Source organism: Elephas maximus, chromosome 9 (genome assembly GCF_024166365.1).
Source record: "Elephas maximus indicus isolate mEleMax1 chromosome 9, mEleMax1 primary haplotype, whole genome shotgun sequence".
Taxonomy (NCBI): domain Eukaryota; kingdom Metazoa; phylum Chordata; class Mammalia; order Proboscidea; family Elephantidae; genus Elephas; species Elephas maximus.
Window position 1 is genome coordinate 47,207,743 of NC_064827.1, and position 22,130 is coordinate 47,229,872.

General features: G+C 49.4%; 3 protein-coding genes across 3 annotated transcripts in view; 1 reads left to right on the forward strand and 2 right to left on the reverse strand.

Moving 5' to 3' along the window:
• The window catches only part of XPA (XPA, DNA damage recognition and repair factor), a 556,316-nt gene that overhangs the window by 154,738 nt on the left and 379,448 nt on the right, over nucleotides 1-22,130 (reverse strand). The gene's annotated exons all lie outside the window — the stretch shown is intronic.
• On the reverse strand, nucleotides 3,631-17,550 carry IGFBPL1 (insulin like growth factor binding protein like 1). Its single transcript, XM_049894949.1, has 4 exons — nucleotides 17,103-17,550; nucleotides 7,424-7,533; nucleotides 5,990-6,106; nucleotides 3,631-3,804 (listed from the first exon to the last, which is right to left on the reverse strand). The coding sequence occupies exons 1-4, from the start codon at nucleotides 17,548-17,550 to the stop codon at nucleotides 3,631-3,633; spliced, it is 849 nt and encodes a 282-aa protein (XP_049750906.1).
• Nucleotides 17,549-22,130, forward strand: part of LOC126082420 (stimulated by retinoic acid gene 6 protein-like) — a 50,410-nt gene continuing 45,828 nt past the window's right edge. Inside the window, exon 1 of the mRNA XM_049894950.1 lies at nucleotides 17,549-17,718. Within this exon, the coding sequence (XP_049750907.1) occupies nucleotides 17,549-17,718 (170 nt within the window). The remainder of the gene's footprint in view (nucleotides 17,719-22,130) is intronic.

A 22,130-nucleotide genomic window follows, 5' to 3' on the forward strand; every position in this document is an offset into this window, starting at 1 on the left:
ATTTTATTCAAAGAATGGGCTACTGTCTTAAAGCTTGGAAGCCATCTGTCTAGTTTCATTCCCTTCCTATTTAAGTGGGGAAACTGAGGCCCAGAAAGTGGAAGGGGCTTGCTCAGGGTCACACAGCATGTCAGGGACAAATTCACAAATGGACCCCAGGTTTCCAAATTCCCAAGTCAGTCTCCTCTACCACGCGTATGTCAGAGTGACACTATCCCCATATTTCAGAAGTGGAATGGCCAGGCTTAAAGGCAGAAAGTTCAAGTCCAACAAGGAGTTCAAAATGTAACGGCCAACATGAGGGACGTGAGAGTGTGCAGTACAAGCTGAGATGAACCTTGATAAGAATCCCTGGAATCTGAGGACTGGGCAGCACCTTACTTTACACAGTTGTGAGATTATCCTGAGAAACAGCACCGTGTAGCAGAAAGAGTGAAGAGGAAGGCCAGGCGCCCTGAGTTCCAGTCCTGCTTATAGGCTCAGACCTTGGGCAAGTGGCTTTACCTTCCGGAGCCTGGTTTCTTCATCTGTGAACAGGGAGAGACATTAACACCAGTCCTGCCCTTCCTCACGGAGTCGGGGAGTGATCACAGATGGGAAAGTGCTTCATGACCCTGAAGGACCGTCCAAATGGGAAGGATCCCAATTCTGACTTCAAAAAATTTTAATCACCTAGGGGGTCTACTTTTTTAGCCCAGGGAGTAAACATTCTCCCTCTTTTTCCATTAAAAAAAAAAAAAAGCTTCGTTCTTGCGTGGGGTCAAAACATCTGTAAAATGTAGTCTACGCACTGCTTCGAGTCGATTTTGACTCATAGCGACCCTATAGGACAGAGTAGAACTGCCCCATAGAGTTTCCAAGGAGCACGTGGTGGATTTGAACTGCCGATGTTTTGGTTAGCAGCCATAATGCATAACCACTACGCCACCAGGGTTTCCGTGTACCACACTCTAATTCCACACCCTGCAGACACCATGTCACACTGTTTTTACAGTTGGATGTCCGGAAGCCAAGTCTCACTGCCCATCCTGGCTGGAGAATGCTGGGCCAACAAGTGGATATACCTTGGTCCCCAAAAGCCAAGGCAAGGGGCTCCAGAGTCTGGTGAACTGTCCTATCAAGGACTAAATTTCTTTATAAAATGGGGAAAAGGCAGGAATAGAATAGCTGTGGTATGAAGCAATAGCATTTTTTTGTTTTGTTTTGTTGTTGTTTTTAATGGCATTTGTTTTTGAAGACTAGCAGTCCAAAAAGAACAATAAGACCACACTTTCTGTATTTCTGACGTAGGGTCTTCTTACTCTAGGATGGCGGGGCTAGAAGGGACACTGGTAACAACTAGTCCAAATGCCATATTCACAGGTGAAGAAACCAAGGTCCAGAGAAGGGGAGGGACCCATCTAGGTCACACAGCAAGTTAAGGGCAGGCAGAGAAGAGTGAGGAGCCTGCTTCCCTCCTTCCACAGCACATACTAAGTAACAGAACACTCGCTAATTAGTCCTGAACAACTGAGGTAGGGATTCACAGTGGACACATGCCTGGCTTCCAGCCCTTTGGAATTACAAATATACCATCACGTGATCTTCCCTGAAAGGAGTAGTTAAGAATTCTCGCAGAGCAATTCATTCCAAAAGTATAAAAAAAGCAACATGCATTTGTTTTCCCAATGTTTGCCTGGCTAAAAACTATGTATGAACCTAGTTTGCATCTAATTTTTAAAAACATACAAAAGGAGTCATCTACAAACACAGTTTTTCCAACTCTTCACAAAGCAGAGCAATCCATGACTTGACTTTTCCATCATCCTGTGATCAGCGTTTCTAAGTCCCTAGGAAGAAAAGGGGGGCAAAATTAGAAAAATAAGCCTGATCCGTCACAATCAACTATGTGTTCAATGGGAGGTGGGGAAAATGTCCCTTAACTTCACATCTCTCCAGGGCAATGAATGGTGCCAGTGGGGAGCAGAGGGGACTGGGGGAGACCCCAAGAGGTAGATTTTAGACCAATGGGTCAAAGTTTCTGGGAGGCGGGTTCCAGCTTAATATGAGGAAGAACTTTGCAACTACTGGAAAATCCAAGGGTGGTTTTCTGGAGGTGGTGAGCTCCGTATCCCTGGGGATATGTGAGCGAGGCTGGCCAGCACTGCCTGCCGTGGAGGGAACTCAAGACCTGGGTGGTGATGGTCTTAACGACTCCATGGTTTCTCTGTGGCTTCCTTTTTAAAACTCACAATAGACTACACTGACACCCCAGAATCATTTATGTTTTAAAAATGTATATATGGATTAGGTTTTTGGAATCTCTGGGTAGTACAAACGGTTAATGCGCTCAGCTGCTAACTGAAAGATTGGAGGTTCAAATCCACCCAGAGGCACCTCAGAAGAAGGGCTTGGCAATCTACGTCCAAAAAACCGGCCAGTGAAAACCCTATGGAGCACAATTCTACTCTGACCCACATGGGGTAGCCATGAATTGGAGTTGACTTGATGGCAACTGGTTTTATTAGTTCTTTAAAGTAGTAAAAACAAAAAAGTCAAGAATTGGGAAGACGATTTTAAGACCCTCATCTCCTAACTCTCTGCAGAGTTTTTCTTCCCCATTTCTAGAAGCTCTAGCTACTCACACACACTCATCCTCAGCTCCAATGTGACTTTTCTTGCTTCAAGCCCACACAACCCCCTGACGGCTGCACTCCTGTTATGATGACGTTCCCATTTTGTTTTCCCCACGCACCCCCTACAGACCTGGTGTATGGCCATGCCCACAGAAAGCATGCAACTAAGTGGCCGGATGAACAGTATAATTAAAATCACTGCAAAATCCTTCTGCTTTTACTAAACCCTATCAACCTTGCTTCTAATTTTTCCAGCTCTATTACAAAAGCTGTTGGTCGGCCCTGGTGATGGCAGCTGTTCACGATTCTTCACTCCTTCTGTCCCCGTAGGCGGCTCTCACATCCCTGCCTTTGCCTCCTGGGAGGAGTACACGTCACCCCACTCCATCGACTTTGGGTGTGGCCAGGTGACTTGCTTCGGCTGATAGACTATAAGGAGCATGATGTATGCCACATCTGGGCAGAAACTGCTCTTCCTTCTGCCACAGGAGTGGGCAGGTCCTACATCAGGGCTGCTCCTTCGGCTGGGCCCTGGAATGTGAAGACACTAGTGGGGCAGAGCCATGGCCAGTCTGCCCAGCAGCCTGCAGTGTTGACAGTGAGAAGGCAAGACCTGGAGATGGCAAGACTTGGAACTGCCACCAAGGCAGGGCCCGGGGACAGACTGACTTCACTGCAGGATGTTTCCACACGGATGCTGTCACGATGACACTGTCTGCTTTGTCACTCGGTGCCCTCTCTAGGAACACCCAGAGGAAATACTCCCTTCAGCCTCAAAAACAAAAAATTCTCTTTTTCATTTTTATGGACACCACGATGTTTATAACTTCTGATTCTGTGGGCAAGGAAGCTCAGAGTGATATCTGCGCAGGACACACTGTAGATTCCGCCTGAACATGTTCATCTTAATATGTTCCTACATCCTCCAGTTCCCTTGATTTATGTATCTTCCATCATATATCTCATAAGCCATTGCAAATCTCTTACGACATGTGTATATAAATATTAAAATAACTTAGAGCATGTGATTTACTCCATCATATGGGTCATCAGGAGCTGGGAGGTGAGGGTTCTGTAGGTACTCACTCAGTTCTGTGATCGTCACCGTGCCGTGGGACTGGGCCTCCCCAACCGTGTTGGCCGAATGGCACTGGTACACTCCTTCATCTTCCTTTCTCAGTGGATTGATCTGGGAATAAAACAGGCAAGAGAAAGAACAGGCAAGTTTGTGTAGTTATACATGGCGCAGAAAAATGAAATCCTTGTTTAGTTCCTAATGATACATCTGAACAACTATTCCTTTTCAGAATAAGGCCCTATTTCTCATCTTGCCTTGGCTGCCAAGAAGCACATAGTTCAATTTTCTTCTCAGCTGTCCTCTTTAAGGGCATCTCTCTCGTGGCTCTCCTTTTAACAATTCCTCTCATTCCTGCCTTTCACCATGAGCTACTTGGTCCTAGTTTTGAAGGTAACAGGTATAGATTGGAGTCCTGGTGGTACAGTGGTTGAGAGCTGCGGCTGCTAACCAAAAGGCCAGCAGTTTGAATCCACCAGCCATTCCTTGGAAACTCTTTGGGACAGTTCTACTCTGTCCTATAGGGTCTCTATGAGTCAGAATCAACTTGACAACAACGGGTTTGTTTGTTTGGTATGTATTATAAGGAAAACATTGCAAATTCAGTTTAAAAAAGAACAAAAATCTACTGAATGAAGAATGACCCAAAAATGCTCCTCATGGAGGCAGCCTCTATAAAATAATATCAGAGATAGCCTCCCCCCATCTTTCCTTGTAAGAAAATGGGGGAAGATGTGCTTTGAAAAAGCCGCAGACCTAGCTGCACTCCAAGTTTCTCAGCTGGGTAGAGAAGAGATGTGGGTGAAAATGAAGAAGACGACTTCAGAGAGCACCCTGTTCTCACACTCTCTGCAACGCAGACCTTCTGCCTTTACTTGCTGTAACAGCCTCTGTCAATCGCAAACCACCTTACAGACCACAGAGAGGGTTCATGCACACCATCTCATTCGAACTTGTGGCAGTCATGGTTGAAAGGTGAGTGTTACTGTCCTCATTTACAGGTGACACGCAGGAAAACCACAGCCAGTTAGGGTCGCAAGTGCCCTCAGACATTGTCCAGTCTGAGCCCTTTTTTTACAACTGTGGCAATGGAAGCTGCCACAACAGGAGTGACCAGCCCACCATGAACCCCCATCTCCTCACACCACCACTCTCTCAGCCACCTGGCGTTCCCTGGTGTTAGTAAACAAGCTGCAAGGGGCATACGAGAGCCCTGGAGGGGGACCGGATGTGCCGTCTTCCTCTTATCAGCCATGTGGTCTTAGGCAGGTGTATTCTTTTCCTGCTGCTGCTGTAACAAATTATCACAAACTTAGTGGTTTCAAGTGGAAACCCTGGTAGTATAGTGGTTAAGAGCTACAGCTGCTAACCAAAAGGTCGGCAGTTCAAATCCACCAGGTGCTGCTTAGAAACCATATGGGGCAGTTCTACTCTGTCCTATAGGGTCGCTATGAGTGGGAATCAACTCAACGGCAACGGGTTTTTTTTTTTTTTTTTGGTTAGTGGTTAAAAACACTACAAATCTATCACCTACAGTTCTGGAGATCAGAGGTCTCAAATGGGTGTCAGAGGGCTAACGTCAAGACTGCCTTCCATCTGGAGGTTCAAGAGGAGAATCAGTTTTTTGCCTTTTCCAGCTTCTAGAGGCCACCTGCATTCCTTGCCTTGTGGCCCCTTCCTCTATCTGCAAAGCCAGCAATGCTGGTGGAGTCCTCACATGCATCCTCCTGCCTCCCTCTTCCCCATTTAAAAGGCTCTTGTGATTACATTGGACCCATCTGGATAACCCGGGATAATCTTTTTATCTTAGGGTTGGCTGGTTAGCAACCTTAACTCCATCTGCAACCTTAATTTTCCCTTGTCATGTAACAGCATATTCACAGGTTCCTGGGACTAGGACATGGACATCTTTGGGGGACTGTTATTTGGCCTACCAGAGCAGGCCACTTATCTTCCCATGGGATACACCACCTCCCTGCCTACCTCACAGCTACCATGGGGCTCAATGAGAAATGGATAAAAACAGCTTTAAAAATTGTAAGATTCTAAAGAAATATAAAAGATGGTTAATGTGCTTGGATGCTAACTGAAAGGTTGGTGGTTTGAGTCCATCTAGAGGCACCTCAAAAGAAAGGCCTGGTGACCTACTTTCAAAAATATCAGCTATTGAAAATCCAGTGGAGAACGGTTCTACTCTGACACGTATGCGGTCTCCATGAGCCTGAATCAACTTGACAGCACCTGGTGACTGGCTGTCAGGCAATCATATCCAGTAATCCTAAACGAACAAGACACTCACTATAATCCAGGTCGTGGCCTCGTGATCGGAAGGGCCTCCCCGCACCTGGACAGCTATGTTGACATGGTCCCCAGGCAATTCCTCCAGCACCTGGGTGCCCTCAGGAGACTGCGTGACCTATAGAGAGCAGAAAAACCAAGAGTGGGTTAGAAAAAGTATTTCTCGATAAGGACTGTCTCACAGACATCCTCACCATCCTCATCCTCCCACTGATTCAAAGGCGACCCTGTAGGACAGAGGAGAACTGCCCCATAGGGTTTCCTGGGCTATAACCTTTACAGGGAGCCTTGGTGGTGCAATGGTTAAGAGCTAGAGCTGCTAATCAAAGGGTCTGCAGTTCCAATTCACCAGTTGCTCCTTGGAAACCCTATGGGGTTGTTCTACTCTGTCCTATAGGGTCACTACGAGTATAAATTGACTTGACAGCAATGGCTTTGGTTTAGTTTTTTTTTTGACCTTTACAGGAGCAGATTGCCAGGTGTTTTCTCTTATGGAGCCGCTAGTGGGTTTGAACTGCCAACCTTTCGCTTAGCAGCCAGTGCTTAAACATTGCGCCACCAGGGATCTTTGCCAAAACTCTAGAATGTCTTATTTCTCCTAAAATGATTTGTCTCTTTTTAATTCTACAAGTATGTATAGACAACCCCTGCGGGACTGTGAAGATCTGAACGCTCCCAAACAAAAAAAAATCAAACCTGTTGCTATCAAGTCAATTCCGACTCACAGTGACCCTATAAAACAAACAAAACCAAACCCAGTGCCGTCGAGTCAATTCCAACTCATAGCGACCCTACAGGACAGAGTAGAAATGCCCCATAGAGTTTCCAAGGAGCGCCTGGCAGATTCGAACTGCCAACCCTTTGGTTAGCAACCGTAGCACTTAACCACTATGCTACCGGGGTTTCCGGTGACCCTATAGCAGTTCAGAATTCCAGGGCCCTCCTAGGAGATGATAAAATATGGTGAAATCCATTTCAGTCACTCCAAAATGGATATGCAGGAAGATTTATTTTTGCAGTAGGGTTGGGTCATCTGCCATCAGCCAGGTTTTTCTAACACCCAGCTCTTCAGTGAAGTAGTCTCTAACTTCACTGAAGCTAATTTGGCTAGATAAACAGCAGAACTTTCTGGGTGCCTAAGTGGTCAAGGGAGCAAATGGCACAGGAAAGAATGCAATGTCTCTGTTTTGGGGGAGAGCTTTGAGGTAAAAGTTTTGAGGTATAAACCCGGAAGCTGAGGAGTAATAAATAAGGTATCTTTCTTTAATCCTCTGACCCACATATAGACATATACACACACACACACTTTAAAGAAAAAAAAATCCTTTACTATCCATGTTTGTCTGTCTGGTTCTCTCTCTCTCCACACACACACGCACACACACACACACAAACACATGTGTGCACTCAGGCATGGGTCCTTGGATAGAAATACCTTCCTCCATGTGATGACTGGGGCAGGCACGGCCCTCACCTCACAGGACAGGTACACCTGTGCCCCGGTGACGTTGTGAACACTCTGGGGTGGAATGATGACCACAGGAGCTAGGAGAAGAAGACATGGGACAAACCCTTCACCTGCTAGGTTCTGAGCACCCCGCCTCAGTGTAAAATCGCTCTGCCTGCCAGGAGTCTGTTGGGACATCGAACATCAGAGTCAAGTTTTCAGGCTCTCACCGCACAGGAGCCTCCTTCCTCATCCTGAAGTGGTGAGGGGAGCAGCAGCAGGTGAAATCCCCCACCCGTGAAGAACAGACTCTTGGCCAAGGAATTACAGGACAGAGTTTTCCCAGGACCTGGAAGGATGCCTACAGGCTTTCGAATCCATCACCTTTGTTTCACCAACAGGAAAATGGGTGCCCAGGGAGGTCTGGCAGAGCTGGTCTCCTCACACTCCCTCCCAGGGCTCCTTCCACGACCTGGCTGCCATCTGCGTACAGCCTCCACTCAGCACCATGGCAGCAGACTCCAAGAGGGGCTGGTGTCATTTGGCAAAGTCTTCCAACAGATGGCCTTTTCTCCTCTCACGTTGAGGCGGGGGGATTCAAAGAATAGCGCTGTGCATAACAGCTGTACTCACCCTGGGCAGGGACCCCTGCGGTCCATTCAAGACGTCCATTTGCATATCACAGATGCACTGACTCCACAGGACACCTACCCCTTCCCCCTCAACCCACACCTCCACCAAGGCAGATCTACAGACTAAAGATGAGGAGCCAGGCTGACCTGGGGAATCAGGCAGGGGTGTTCTAGGCTGCAGAACACGACAGAAGGCAGAGGGAGGGTGTGGGCTCTCTGGCCGGGATGAATGGGCATCTCAGCTCAGAAATCTTTGGCTCATACTCCACAGACTCTGCCTCCCCCTCTGTGCCTGCATCTGTTCTGTGCACACTTGGACCGGCATGATCCAGTCCAGCCACCTTTGCCTGGCATTCAAGGCCCCACTATACATGTCCACACTGCCCTGGATGCACCCCGCTGTCCCCTACCCCTGCCTCCCCAGTGGCTAGCTCACCCATCCTGCAAGGCCTCGTCCAGGAACAGGTGGTCTCTGCCTCTGACCTACTGAGTCACAGCCTGCCTTGCAGCCCAGGTGTCGACACCTGTCTCACCTTGCACTAGACTGCAAGCTTGGGCCACGCTGGCAGCCAGCTCCACACTGTCCTGGGGAAGGTGCAATGGGAGGCCTGGCAAAGGTAACGCTCTCAATGCAGATTTCCCCATCTGTGAAATGGGGACAATTCCTTCTGCTTCACAGAGTTACTGAGCTAATTTAACCGTGCGACGAGGGCAGAAGTGAGGGTTTAAGCTAGCATGATGTGGAAGTATGGTCAGGAGCAGGACTGCTAACCAGGTGGCTGGATGAAGTAGCTCATGCCAAATAAAAGCGCATACACACTGATTCCTGGACCACCAAAGTGCACAGTCTTTGACTCTGGGGTCTCTGCCTGGTGATTCCAAGACACCCCTGCTGCCCTCCACAGGCCTGTCCTGGAGAGGAAAAGGGCCCTCGCCACCTGGGCTAGGCCACAATGAAAATGGAAAGCAAAGGGCGGGGAGACAGAAAGGAGAAGAGACAGGGTCAAACCAAAGGCACAGGAGCCGAGGGCTGAAGATATGAGACTAGTCTGGGCCCTCCACAAAGACTGGGAAGTGACCCCACCAAGCTGGTGCCAAAAAAAAAAAAATCTCTGAGAAATTGTCTTAGAGCCACAGAGTCTCAAACTGGAGAGTGCCTCTGGCATCCCAACTCTCCAAGATTCTATGCCTGACTGTCTGTAAAATGCTCATCCAGCCTCCACTTGTATACCTCCAGTGATGGAGAGCTCACCACCTCTGGAGCCAGGCCCTTCCATCCTTGGCGGGTTCTGTTAGTGAGAAAGCTTATTCTTAAGTGGAACTGAGATCCACCTCCCTTTAACTCCCTCCTCTTGAGCCCAGGGCTGCCCTGTGGAGTCCCCACAGCCTTCTGGTACCCAGACAGCCCTCCAGGAAGCTGAATACAGAGTCTGTCCTTCCCATCCCGCTTTCATCTGTCCCCACCTGACCAGCCCAACTCCTTCCACTGTGCCCAGCTGACTGCCCTGCAAAGGACCACGCCCCTATCCCCCAAGTATAGCCAAAGCCTCCCCCATGCACCCAGGTCTTCTAACAATGCCCAACGTGCCCCAGTGTCCGCCCTGCCGCCACAAGAATGACAGAACCCATGCTGTCCCACAGATGCCCGTCTGTGATGACAAAGACTATCTAATTTATGCACCTCCTCCTGCCAGCCACTCAGCAGCCAACAGGCGCTGCAGGCAGCCTCCACCCGACCCCAGACTGGTCCTCGAATGGCTCACTTTGGGGACAATCAGAACTGCATTTTCCACCAAAGCCCTCTCTGGATTCCAAAGGGACACTCAATCAGCATGTTTGACTTCCACTGGTGTAAAGTCATAAATTTTCAATGAGATTTCATCAATCCCTTTCAGGCCTAAGTGAATAAACCAGTAAATCACATTTCATCTTTCTCTCTCCCCACCGTTCCCTCTCTTTCTCTCTTTCAATAACTACAATTAAGAAAAACTGTCTGGGAAACACTGTCTTTGTCACTGATTCCCTAGCAGAAAAAAAAAATCTTTTCTATTACAAAAGAGACCCCTGCTTTCAATGTTAAGATGACATTTGGAATTTTTAAATTTACATGCCGTACAATGGACTCTTTTTGGTGTCAGTTCGGTAAGTTTTGACAAATGTGAAGACGTGAAAGCACCATCCTAACCAAGCTAAAGCTTCAAAACTCCCTTGTGCTGCTCTGTCATAATACTCTTTTTAAAAATTTTTAACACACCTGTTTTTCAATTTAAAACCCTTTTGTCCACAGTAGCTCCTTACAGTCAATAACTATTAGCAATAGTAACAACTGCAATAATCCCACAAGCCAGCTAACACTTCCTGAGCGCTTGCTGTGTGCTCAGCCCTCTTCTCTTGCTTACAGGTATTAACCATTTAATCTCCCCAGCAATCCTGCCAGATGGGAAAGCCATCCAGGGTTGTTGTTGTTAAGTGCCGTCCAGTCGATTTTTGACTCATATCAACCTCCTATGACAGAGGAGAACTGCCCCACAGGGTTTTCTAGGCTGTAACCTTTATGGGAGCAGATCACCAGGTCTTTCTCCCACGGACCGGCTAGGTGAATTGGAACTGCCAACTTTTCCGTTAGCAGCTGAGCATTTTGCCGTTGTATCCCGCTGTGGCAGGATTAGCCGGCCTCCAATGGTGGGGCAAGGCTGGGGACCCCGGGGCTGGCCCAGACCTGTGCTCTTCCTACCCACCGCCCACTCCATCACACCTTCTCCTTAGAGGACATTTCCACGCATGCTACTCCTTTATCCTCGCACCAGCCCTGCGAGGTACGTGCCTTTATCTCCATCCTATTTTTTTTTTTTTTTACAGATGAGAAAACCAGAGCTCAGAAAGCTGAAGTGCCTGATGGAGCTGGGACACAAACCCAGGCCCCTGATTCCATTAACTTCCACACTGACTTAAAGTGATGCCTTTTGAAGTGAAACATTTGTTGTCCGCATGGACTCCATTCCAGAATAAGAGATTAGCTCCTTAGGGATTAAACGCCCAAATATCACACCCAGGAAACAGATCTTGAGAAGACCCACGTGAGACAGGTGATGGATCGCTGAGTCTAGCAGGGCATTCCCAGCCCAGTGTCCCTGAGGGCACATGGACACACTAAAGCATGAAGCTGGGATACTCAATGTCCTGACGCCACAGGCAGGAAGGACAGCATGACAGGCTGGAGCAGGGGATCACAGGTTCAAATCCGGTCTTTGCCATATCCCAGTGCTGTGACTTGGGCCTCAGTTGCTTCTTCTTTAAAATGGGCATAGGAGTCCCTGCCCCTCCATACCCCCTCAGGCTGTTGTGAGGACCCAATGACCTAGGGAAGGTCAAGATCCCTTACAAAGTGTAGAAGGCTTTCACAGGGGGTCCCGAGGATTCGGTAGGCTGTGCTAACCAAAGGCAGTCTCCTATAAGCTTCTCGCACGCTCCAGGCCCTCCACTGGTCTCTGCTGAGAGAGGCCATCAACTGTCCCTGCCTGGAGGCCCCAGAGGCCACACCCACAGCCCTCACGCTGGCCAGCCTGGAGCACAGTCTCTCACCTTACTGTTTCTGGGCCACAACACTCCCAGAAGAATCAGAACTTTCCTTTCTATATGCCCTTGACAAGAGGGGGTGTCCCTGGGTGGTGCAAATGGTTAACATGCTTGGCTGCTAACTGAAAAGTTTCAGGTTTGAGTCCACCCAGAGGTACCTCGGAAGAAAGCCCGGGTGATCTACTTCCAAAGACTCAGCCACTGGAAGCCCTGTGGAGCGCAGCTCTCCTCTGACACACACGGGCTTGCCATGAGTCGGAGCTGACTGGGCAGCAGCGGGTTTGACGAGATGGAGGATGGCCCCCTGTCACTCCAGTCTCCCAACGTGCTGGCTTCATCTCTCTACCTCTCCTTGCTAAATACCTGCTTCCTTCTGCTGTGCCAGTAACAGTCCTGGAAGCAATGGGGCCACATGAATCCATCCATCCAAGGGGTGACTGGCAGGTAACCCAGGTGTGCACTGTCCCCAGAGGCAGCACTGTGGGGTGGGCATAATAGGACCACAGGGAGGCTCAGATGCCCGGGGTCCAGTTGCAAAGCTCCAGAGGTTGGGCTAGTTACTACCCACTGTCTCCTTATGTGCAAATGAAGACACTGACCGCTGCCCGCCATCCTCTGGGGTGAAGGGAGGTAACAGATGTGACTGCGTTATTAACTGTGCAGTTTGTGCAAAAGAACGGATCGATACAATTATTATTGTGTGGGGAGATCGGTCCCCCACTCTGTAAACTACACTGGCCGTTGGAGACTGGAATGAAAAACCCTGCCAAATGCCTCTGAGATTTCTTTGAAGTTAATGATGCTAGGGAAAGAAAGAATATCAAGTCATCCCCCAGGACTCCATCTGCCTGTGTTAAAAAGCGTACAACCAAAGAGTTTAATAATCAACGCACTGAACAGCCCTGATAATTTATGCTAATAGTCACGTTGCTATGTGAAACAAACAGCTTAATCCTGTTCCCTGCAGCCAGCGCCTCAAACCCCTCCCTCGGCATGAAAGGCTTCTGAGCACGAGGCCCCCTTCTTTGTCCCTCTCACAAAGTGGCAGTCGCTGCCTCTCCTGGTTACCTGGTAACACGTGCCTAGCACAGCCCCAGGCTTCTAAGTGGAGCTGGAATTTCAACCGTGGTGAATTTTCTAAGAATTCAGGATCTCAAGAGCACATTGAAGCTGCTGGGGCTCAAGATCCCCGTGGGCCCTGGCACCGGACCCGTTCCTACCTAATTGAGCATTCCAAACACATCATTGACTTGCTGTCTGCAGGGTCCAGCTCCAACTCCCTGCCCAATGTTAACAAACAGTCCGGGGTGCTATTAGTCTTCTAAAAGGCAATCCAGCCTCTTAAAGCAATAGTGTTAACAACAGCAATAATACTATTAACGATAACTACATAAGACCATGTCATCTTACAGGTGAGAAACTGAACCAATAATTTAGTACAGAATGAAGTCTCACCCCTCAGCCTGGCACTTACGGCCTGCGATGACCCTGCCCAAACTACTCTGGGGCCTCATGTCCTTCTCCCACCATCCCACTCGGCAGCTGCCCAAGGGCCCACTGTTCATCCCAGCACCATGCCTCCATTCAGGCTGGGACTCCCACCCACTTCCAGACCAGGATTTTCTCCCCATCTTCAAAGCTCCCCTCAGGACCTTCCCCTTCTGTGAAGTTATCCCTGCTCCTCTCACAAGCCATCTTGTTGTTGTTAGCTGCCGTCAAGTCAGCCCCTGACCCACAGCAACCACGTGCACAACAGGATTAGACTATTGTGATCCATACGGCTTTCCCTGGCTGATGTTTTCGGAAGGAGATCGCCAGGCCTTTCTTCCTAGTCCGTCTTAGTCTATGAGCTCCTAGTACGTTAAAACCTGTTCAACATCACAGCAACATGTAAGCCTCCACTGACAAAGGGGTGGCGGCTGCACATGAGATGCATTGGCTGGGAATCAAACCTGGGTCTCCTGCATGGAAGGCAAGAATCCTACCACTGAACCACCAGGAGCCGTCACCTAGTGCTAAGGAGAGGGACAACAAGCCACAGGGACAAACAGGAAGGGTGACCCAGACTGGGAAATCCTCAAGACTCAAGCTGTCACACAAATCCCAGTCAATCTGCAGCCGCTTTATAATAAGGTTGTCAGCAGGCTAGAGATGCGTGGTGCCGATCTGAAAAGAGCCAGGGAAATCCACGCCATAGCCCATGTCAGCTGGGAACTAGCCGTGCGGCCCTGGGTCATTCCTTTCTCTATGCCTCAGTTTCCCTTCTATTAAATGGGAGTGAGAGAGGGTGGTTGTAAAAATCAAGTGAGAAGGCTGATGCAAATGTGATTTCCAGCAGGAGAACTATTCACGCATGGTAACACAGTGGGTCTTCAACAAATGCGTGACGATCAAATGACTACAGGTAGTCCCCAACTAACAACATATTTGAGTTACAACAAACTACACTTACGACTATCATTTTTTTTTATGATTTGTGTATTTTTTTAGTTATATAGGTACATATTAAAATATATCTTAAAGTTTATATGTAATGTTTCCAACCCCCAAGACAAATAAAGATACTGATAATAAAAGGCAATAATGATAAAAACTAAAAAAAAAAAAAGGAGGTATTCGACCTACATCAGAACCTACTTAGGAAGGAGTCACTGGAACAGAACCCCGTTGTAAGTCGAGGACTACCTGTACTCTCCTTACTAGGCATTTCGGGATGTTTCAGGGCATAGGAGGAAAGGCCATCGCTTAGGCCCAAACGCTGTATCCAAATGCCCCTCAGAGGAAAGTGTAAGGACACTTCCCAACACTGCAAGGAACCTAATATTTACCAAGGCCTCATTCCGTTAAAGGCACAGTGGTCGTTTATTGAAGGAGTGGCTAAGGAGCAAAGGAGGAGGATTTTATTACCAATATCAAAGCAGAACAGCTGCTGCTCCGACTGTCTGTTTTCCTTCCATCAGGGCCCCGAGGGGCATTGTTAAAAACCGCTCCCACTAGGTCATCTGAATGAAGGCTAGAGCTGGGGCAGCACAGAATAAGGGGCTGTCTTGGCTAGGAAAAGATGCCCCTGTCCACACCTTCGTGTTTTACAAGGACACAAGAGCAGGGCCCACACAATGCATCTCAAAAGAAGACACTGCAGGAAAACAGAGCCCAGGTCTGTGGTGGATGACACAGATTCTGGCAGGAAGCTGAACTCCAGGAGGTCTGGGGCCTTTCACTAATGGGATCATTAAAAGCAGCTTCTGAATTGCTTCCGTTCAGTTCGTGTACATCTTTACTCTAGGGGCCTGTGCCTGGGGTGGGCCTCCAAGCCCATAGATCAGAGTGGAGGGGCTGTCACCATTTACTTGTCATTTGGTAATTTTCAATGAGTTAGGACTATGGAGTTTCTAGCTGCCATCTGGCCTCACTCTGGTAACCATGGCAACTACTATCCGCCTGACTTAGAAGGATAAATCCCGTCCCCAAAAAGCTCTGGGCAGGCTGTCGGGGACCTGGGAGCTGGTCAGGCTCTGCAGTCACCCTGGACAAGTCCCTGGCCCTGCCTGGGTCTCAGTCTCCTCTGCAAACTAACAGATTTGGTCTAAATGTCTTTAAGGTGTCTTTTCCTGGAAACAGAGTAACACACCAGGGAGACATAATCTGAGACTAGGAGCACCGTACCGATTACGGGGACTCTGAGACCTGGCCAGCATTTTGTAAGTCTCCTGCATGCAGGTTTGAGAGTGTTACCTGCCTGGAGACAAAGTGAAGTGCCTGTGAATTAACTGCTGAGGAAAGCAGATTGTAAATGCGTTGTGACAGGAACAAGAAGAAGGTAGGAGAGAACGAACTGTTTAAATGCCATGGGGCAGAAACAAAGGTTCAAAGTGGAAGGGACCCCAACACAGCTCCACAGGGCTGACAAGGCCCAGAGAGGGGAAGTGACTGGCCGAAGGTCACACAGGGAATTGGCAGCAGCACCAGAAGCACCAGCCAGCTCTCTCCTCCACTGGCAGCACCAACCAGAAATGGCCAACGGTGGTGTTCCAGTGCTCCCGGGGCCGCCTCAGGCTCCTCAATGGGACGTGCATTGTTTTTGTTTCCCAGGACAGAAGAATTCTTGCCCCATCTCCAAAATCCCACCTGGTCTCCTGGACTCAGTAATCTACCTGGAATGCTTGGAGGAAATAATACTACATACTTGTTAGGGCAAAAGGTTCCCATGAGCCAGGGCTGTATGTCAAGACCCACAGAGGGTCCTGCAGCCTGGAAAAGCCCCCACCCCACCGGGTTTCCTAGTTGGAGCTGAAGTCATTGCACTGACTTAGGTCTTTAAGTCTCGACTAGGTCTCCAGGCCCAGGCCAGAATTCTTCCCCAGATGGCTGAAACCCACTCCCCAAGCCAGGCTCCCCTGGACTCACCGGCCACACGCTCACTCACCCTGAATTCTACACTGCTGCCTAAAGGCAGCACAGACTCGGGTGGTTCTCTAAAACCTAATGAGCAGTCCGCACGCATGCTTAGGGAGCCAGCAGAACAGGGCATTTGGCTGGACAGCCTTATATTTAAGCTCGTTTGGTTTATATTTGTTTTTTTTTTTTAAATTACACGTAGAGGGTGGGAAAAGATGGCATGCAGAGACAGCTTTACAGTGATGTTAATAAAGCAATTCATAAAAAAAAAAAAATTCTTCATTTTCTATTTCTTTACTTACAGCGGGCCCTTCCAAATTATATAAGCCTAAGGCCCACAAGGAGCCTTGGTGGCCCAGTGGTTAGGAACTGCAGCTGCTAACCAAAAGGTTGGCAGTTCGAATTCACCAGCCGCTCCTTGGAAACTCTGTGGGGCAATGCTACCCTGTCCTACAGGGTTCCTATGAGTCGGAATTAACTCAGCCGAAAGGGGTTTGGTTTTTGGTTTGGAAGGCCCACAAAGGTGGGTCTGCCCCTGATGGCACTATAATCTTTTCAGAGCTTAGGTCTCCAAAGGTCTTATTCGTTCTGGGTGGGCGTTCCCTCAGGTCCTGCAGCTGAGCCCAAGCCTCAATTGCTGATGTCCTGGTGCTCTGGCCCTGTGACTCCTGGGACCCAGTCTGGAACTTCTCTTGTATCACCCTTCTCTTCCTTCCCTCTCCATTCAAACAACCCCCCCCCCAGCCGAGGCCAGGTGCTCACCCAGGGACATACAATGGTTAAGACCCCGTGGAAACTCCCAGTCTCTCTGGGGCAAATATGTCAGGCCTGAAAACAACTGCTCTGACATGTACTTAAGGGTCACCAAAATTCTGACTGCTCTGTGACCAGTGTCTCCAAGAACTTGGTAAGGGGAGGCCCACGCTGTGGATTCCCGTCTCCGTCGCCCCGATCACGGAAAGAAACTAGAAATACTGATTCCAAAGGGGAAAGTGAGGCCCTGGAAGCGCTGTCCGGACCTGTGGGGTCCAGCTTTCTCCACCCACCCCAGCCGAACTCACCAAACTCGCAGGGGCCGTCGCGCACCTTGTGCAGGTGACCGAGATGCGCGTGGGGCGCGTGCCGGGCGCGCACACGCAGCGCGCAAACGCTGGGGTAGGAGCGGCCGTCGGAGCCACAGACAACGCCTCGCTGCGCGCACACGCAGAGCCCGGTGCCCTCGGGCGCCGCCCCCGCGGCGCGGCTGGCGCACACCAGGCCCGAGCCACAGCGCGCACCGGCACGCCCCCCGCAGCTCGCGCCCTCGGCGCCTAGGCAGCGCGCGCAGCAGCTGCACTCGTCCAGCGCAGACATCCAGGGTGCAGGGCAGCGCGCGGGGGCCGGGCAGCGCTCGGGGCCGCACGGACCGCACTCCGGGCGCCGGCCACCCGCGCCGTGGAGCCCGAGGCCCACGGCCAACGGCGGCAGCAGCAGAAGCAACAGCAGGAAGGGCACCGGTGAGCGCGGCATGGTCGGCTCCGGGAAGGCAGTGGCGCCTGTGCTCCGCGCTCCGCTCCGTTCCGCGCGCGGCGCAGCCAGTCCGCCCGCCCCACGGCCGCTGATTGGCCGGGTCTGCACCGCGGGGCGCCCGCAGACCGCTGCTAGGGCTGGGCGCAAGCGGGGCGTGGTGGGCTCCGGGCCGGCGGGGCTCAGCTGGAGAGATGTCTGAAGATCTTCTGTCCCACACCCATTGGAATTTTGGGGAAACTGAGGCCCGGTCGGTGTGGGAACTTACCGGAGGTCGCTTCGATAGAGCCTGAACTGGTTGTCTGGTCCAAGATCCAAGGCTGGCTCCGAATATTCCCCTTAATCATCCCAGAGGAACGCGCTATTTTATTTTGCATTTAGTGGTTTTCAAGGTTTTATTTTTAAAAGGGATTTCCGTTGCCGTGGAGTCGATTCGGACTCATAGTGACCTTTCCAGGGCTGTAATCTTTACGGAAGCACACTGCCACATCTATCTTCAGAAGAGCAGCTGGTGGGTTCGAACTGCCTAGCCAGCGCTTTTAAACACGGCACCCACCAGGGCTCCTTTTAAAAGTGATTACCTGGTTTTAAATTTAAATTTTACAAATGGATGTAACAGTGAAAAGAGGGTACCAGGTAACTCGAAGCTACCCTTGTTACCAGGTTCTTGTGTATCTTTCCAGGAATTTTCTATGCCTATGTTTTTATGAAAGCGTGTATGATTGCATAGCCCCTCCCTTACACACACACACACAGAGTAGCATTCTGTACACATTGTTCTGCACTTGACTTTTCCACCTATGGTATTTCACATAGTTTTCCCACATTTTATTATCTATGAAATCGAGCTTCTTGTACAATTACGAGCATGATTTCACCGGCAGTTGTTTTGTTTTTCCTTGACGCTACATAGTGTATCCTGGTCAACGACAAAAAAACCCAAAGCTTTGGTTTTGATGCGGTGTGGTGATACATTTTAGAGCTCCTACAGAGTGGCCATGGACTTTCTAACATCGCTCAGTGTTTAATTGCACAAAAACTGGAGTTTACTTAACCAGTTGTTTTTAGTCTTCTCGTTACTACAGACGATGCTCTGACCAGTGTCCTAGCGCACACAAGTGTCAGCACACCCTTGGCTTAGCAGGAATGCATATTGGAAAGATACAAGTTCTGGCCAAACAAAAAAAACATTGCCGTTGAGTCAAGCCCAACTCATAGCAACCCTACAGGACAGAATAGAACTGCCCCATAGGGTTTCCAAGCCTGTAATCTTTATGGAAGCAGACCGCCACATCTTTCTCCCAAGTAACGGCTGATGGGTTCAAACCATCAACCTTTTGGCTAGCAACTGAGTGCTTAACCACTGTGCCACCCAGGCTCCTAACAGGTTCAGTTATTTATTCTTACGGCCCCCAGGCCTCCTCCAGCATGGGTGTTTGCCCCATCCCTGCCCCAATTCTGGTAGGGGACCCAGACAAGAAACCCAAAGGAGTTCTGATTGCTGGAATGTGAAGTGTGGCCAAGCAAAATGAGGACACTGGATGGAGGGCGGGACTTGCTAGCCAGACTTCACGGGAGACTTTTTCTGCCTTCACCAGTACCCCTCATTTACCCCATGCTCTTTTCTTCCTTTGCTGAACTCCTGGTTGTTGTTGTTTGGTGTTGCTGAGTAGATTTTGAACTCATAGTGGACACATGTGACAGAGTAGAACTGCCTCCTAGAGTTTTCTAGGCTGTAATCTTTCAGTTAGCAGCCTAGCGCTTAACCATTGCGCCACCAGGGCTCCTGGCTGAACTCCTAGAGATGGAGAAAGGCTTTAGGAGCCTGGGAAGACAAGCTGTAGCTCCTCTGGGTGGTGTTCATTTTACTTCTCAAGCCCAGTTCCCTCCCAGCTTGCAGTCTTCTAGGGGATGTCCTTACCCTCCAAAAGGAACCCCTGCAGAGGCCACGATATATGGTGGTCAGAGCCGGGCCAGCTGCCTGGCCACTCTAGCTCCCCCCTTATAAGCAGCTGCAAAGAGCAGGGATGGTCAGGCCTTATTGGGGGTTGGGAAGATTAAATATAATAACGTCGGTAATTTACTCAGCATAGCTCTCAGTATTTATTAACAATTACTTTCAACCCAGAGGCTGCCGTCTTTACCTGGAATGGCCTTTTAAAGGGCTCACACCCCCTTGACCCTCTGCTGCCCTCCTATGAATCTCTCCTAAGAAAATAATCACTATGTGCAAAGACTTCATCCTGGGGTTGGTCACTACAGTGAAAAATTGGAAACTACCAGTAGGTAAATACCTACTAATAGGCAAAGATTAGATTAATTATGCTGTATTCAACAATAGAGGACTCTGTGGGCATTGAAAATAAGGAAGGAGATGGAAGTTAATTGAAATGAAAAGATGTTGATAATGTATTGTTTAGTGAAAATGGCAATTAAAAAGTGCATGTCTATTGTGATGGCATATTTGTAAATACGTGGATGTGTATGTATGCAGAAATTTAAGATAGTTTAGTAATGTGAGAGAAACATTTCTAATGTTAAATTAACAAAGCAGGATTTGAAAGGAAACCCTGGTGGCGTAGTGGCTAAGTGCTACGGCTGCTAACCAAGAGGTCAGCAGTTTGAATCTGCCAGGCGCTCCTTGGAAACTCTGTGGGGCAGTTCTCCTCTGTCCTATAGGGTCGCTATGAGTCGGAATCGACTTGACAGCAGTGGGTTTTGGTTTTTGATTGGGATTTGAAACAAAATAAACAAACTCCATGCTGCTTCTCAGGGATGTCGTTCCTAATAAGTTCAAATTTTCTAATGGTCATGGCTGTCCAAAGAGAGAATGGGCTGCCCCATATGTAGCGAGTTCTCCATCTGCGGAGGAGTTCGAGGACAAGTCTTGTCAAGGAGTATGGAGGGGGTCAAAGTGTCAGATGGGGGTTGGATGATGACCTTTAAGTCCCTCAAATTGAGCCATGACTCCCATAGTACAGTGCCTGACCCTGAGACCCGGACTGGACCAAGCCTGAACAAATAAATGTATACAAGAATGCTTTGCCTGCTTTTTCTGCAAACATTGAGGGAGCAGGAACTGAGCGGTGTCGTTATTATGAAATTAATATGTGTTTAAGGCAAGTGGGGATACACAGTGCCGACAGGCGCATTTACATATGATCTGCAGGCCTTTTTAGTGGTAGGGAGTGCATCGTGTATTCATGGCAACTAGGAGAATTAAAGCAGGAGATGGTTTTCCAGCCCTGAGCCTGTGGCATCAAAGCCGGAGTATCTGGGAGGAGAAAACACTCCAAAGCGTTGAAGGCGATCAGCGTCCATTTCTTCCTGTTCTTTATTTTTAAAAATTGTGGCGTACACACACACATATAAAACATTTGCCCTTTCAACATTTTTTACATGTACAATTCAGTGACAATCACGGTCACTGTCGTGCAGCCATCACCACTATCCGTTTCCTGAACAAAAGCTCAGCGCGTCCATTTCTTCTTAGAAATTGCCCCAGAGCCCCACAGCCCAGTGCATGCGTTAGCTCTTCTACCTCTCTCTGGTCCCCAGAGAGCCAGTTAACACTGTGGGAACACCGGTGGGCCCCATAGGATGATGGGAAAAAGCAGGGACCGACTTCTCTGGGCAGGGGAGGGGGTAGAGGCACCTCTGTTGTCTGGCAGGGGGCGAACTCCCATGTACCCAGTCCTCCAATAGAGTAATTAAGCAGCATCGATGGGTTTGATTTTCCACCTGCTCTGTGCACAGCCCACACGGAGGGGAGGGTGGCTAATGCCACTTAGGGTCAGTGCATATACATCCAGCAGCTGCCGAAGTGGATGTGAATGTCACAGGGCTGTGAGCCATGGCAGCGGGAGGCACACAACGGAGCCCCACGTCTACCCACTCTTCTCCCTGGGGATGTTTTCCAGGCTGCCCAGCAGAAAGGTGGAGACCAAGAGGAGGCAGAGATCAGGCTGAGGGCTAAGGCAGCTGGGATTGGGGTGCAGAGGGGTGGGGCACAGAAAGGGAACCCCAGAAATCTGTGTGGAGATTCTCCTTAGACCTCTGCTGACCCTGGCCTACACAAGTGCAGGGCAAGATAGGAGGCCTTGCAGAGAGCAGCTGCTGGGGACTGAGTGGAGATTCTGGGGCTCCCCCAGGGTTGACAGGACACTGGCGTTCTAGCCACCCAGAGCTGAGTGTCCCAGCCCCACAGGGCTCCTTCTCCAAGCTCAGAGACACCAGCAGCAGCCAGACAGCATCCCTCTGCAGAGGCCTGAGTTTCAGCTCCAAGGACCCCCTTCTACATACTTCTAAGTTTTAATAATTTCAACCTTTCCCTTTGTTCTCCTAGCCCTAATGGTGGTAACTGCTTCCTGCAATTGCTACCCCCATGTCCGAATTAACAATTCTTTGTAATAAGTATTCTCTGTCACCTGGCTAGAACCTGAGTGTTGTTTCAAAATTGTTGTTGTTATTGTGTGTGTGTGCCGTGGAGTCGATTTCAGCGCATAGCAACCCTATAAGGACAGAGTAGAACTGCTCCATAGGGTTTCCTAGGCCGTAATCTCTACAGGAAGAGATCACCAGGT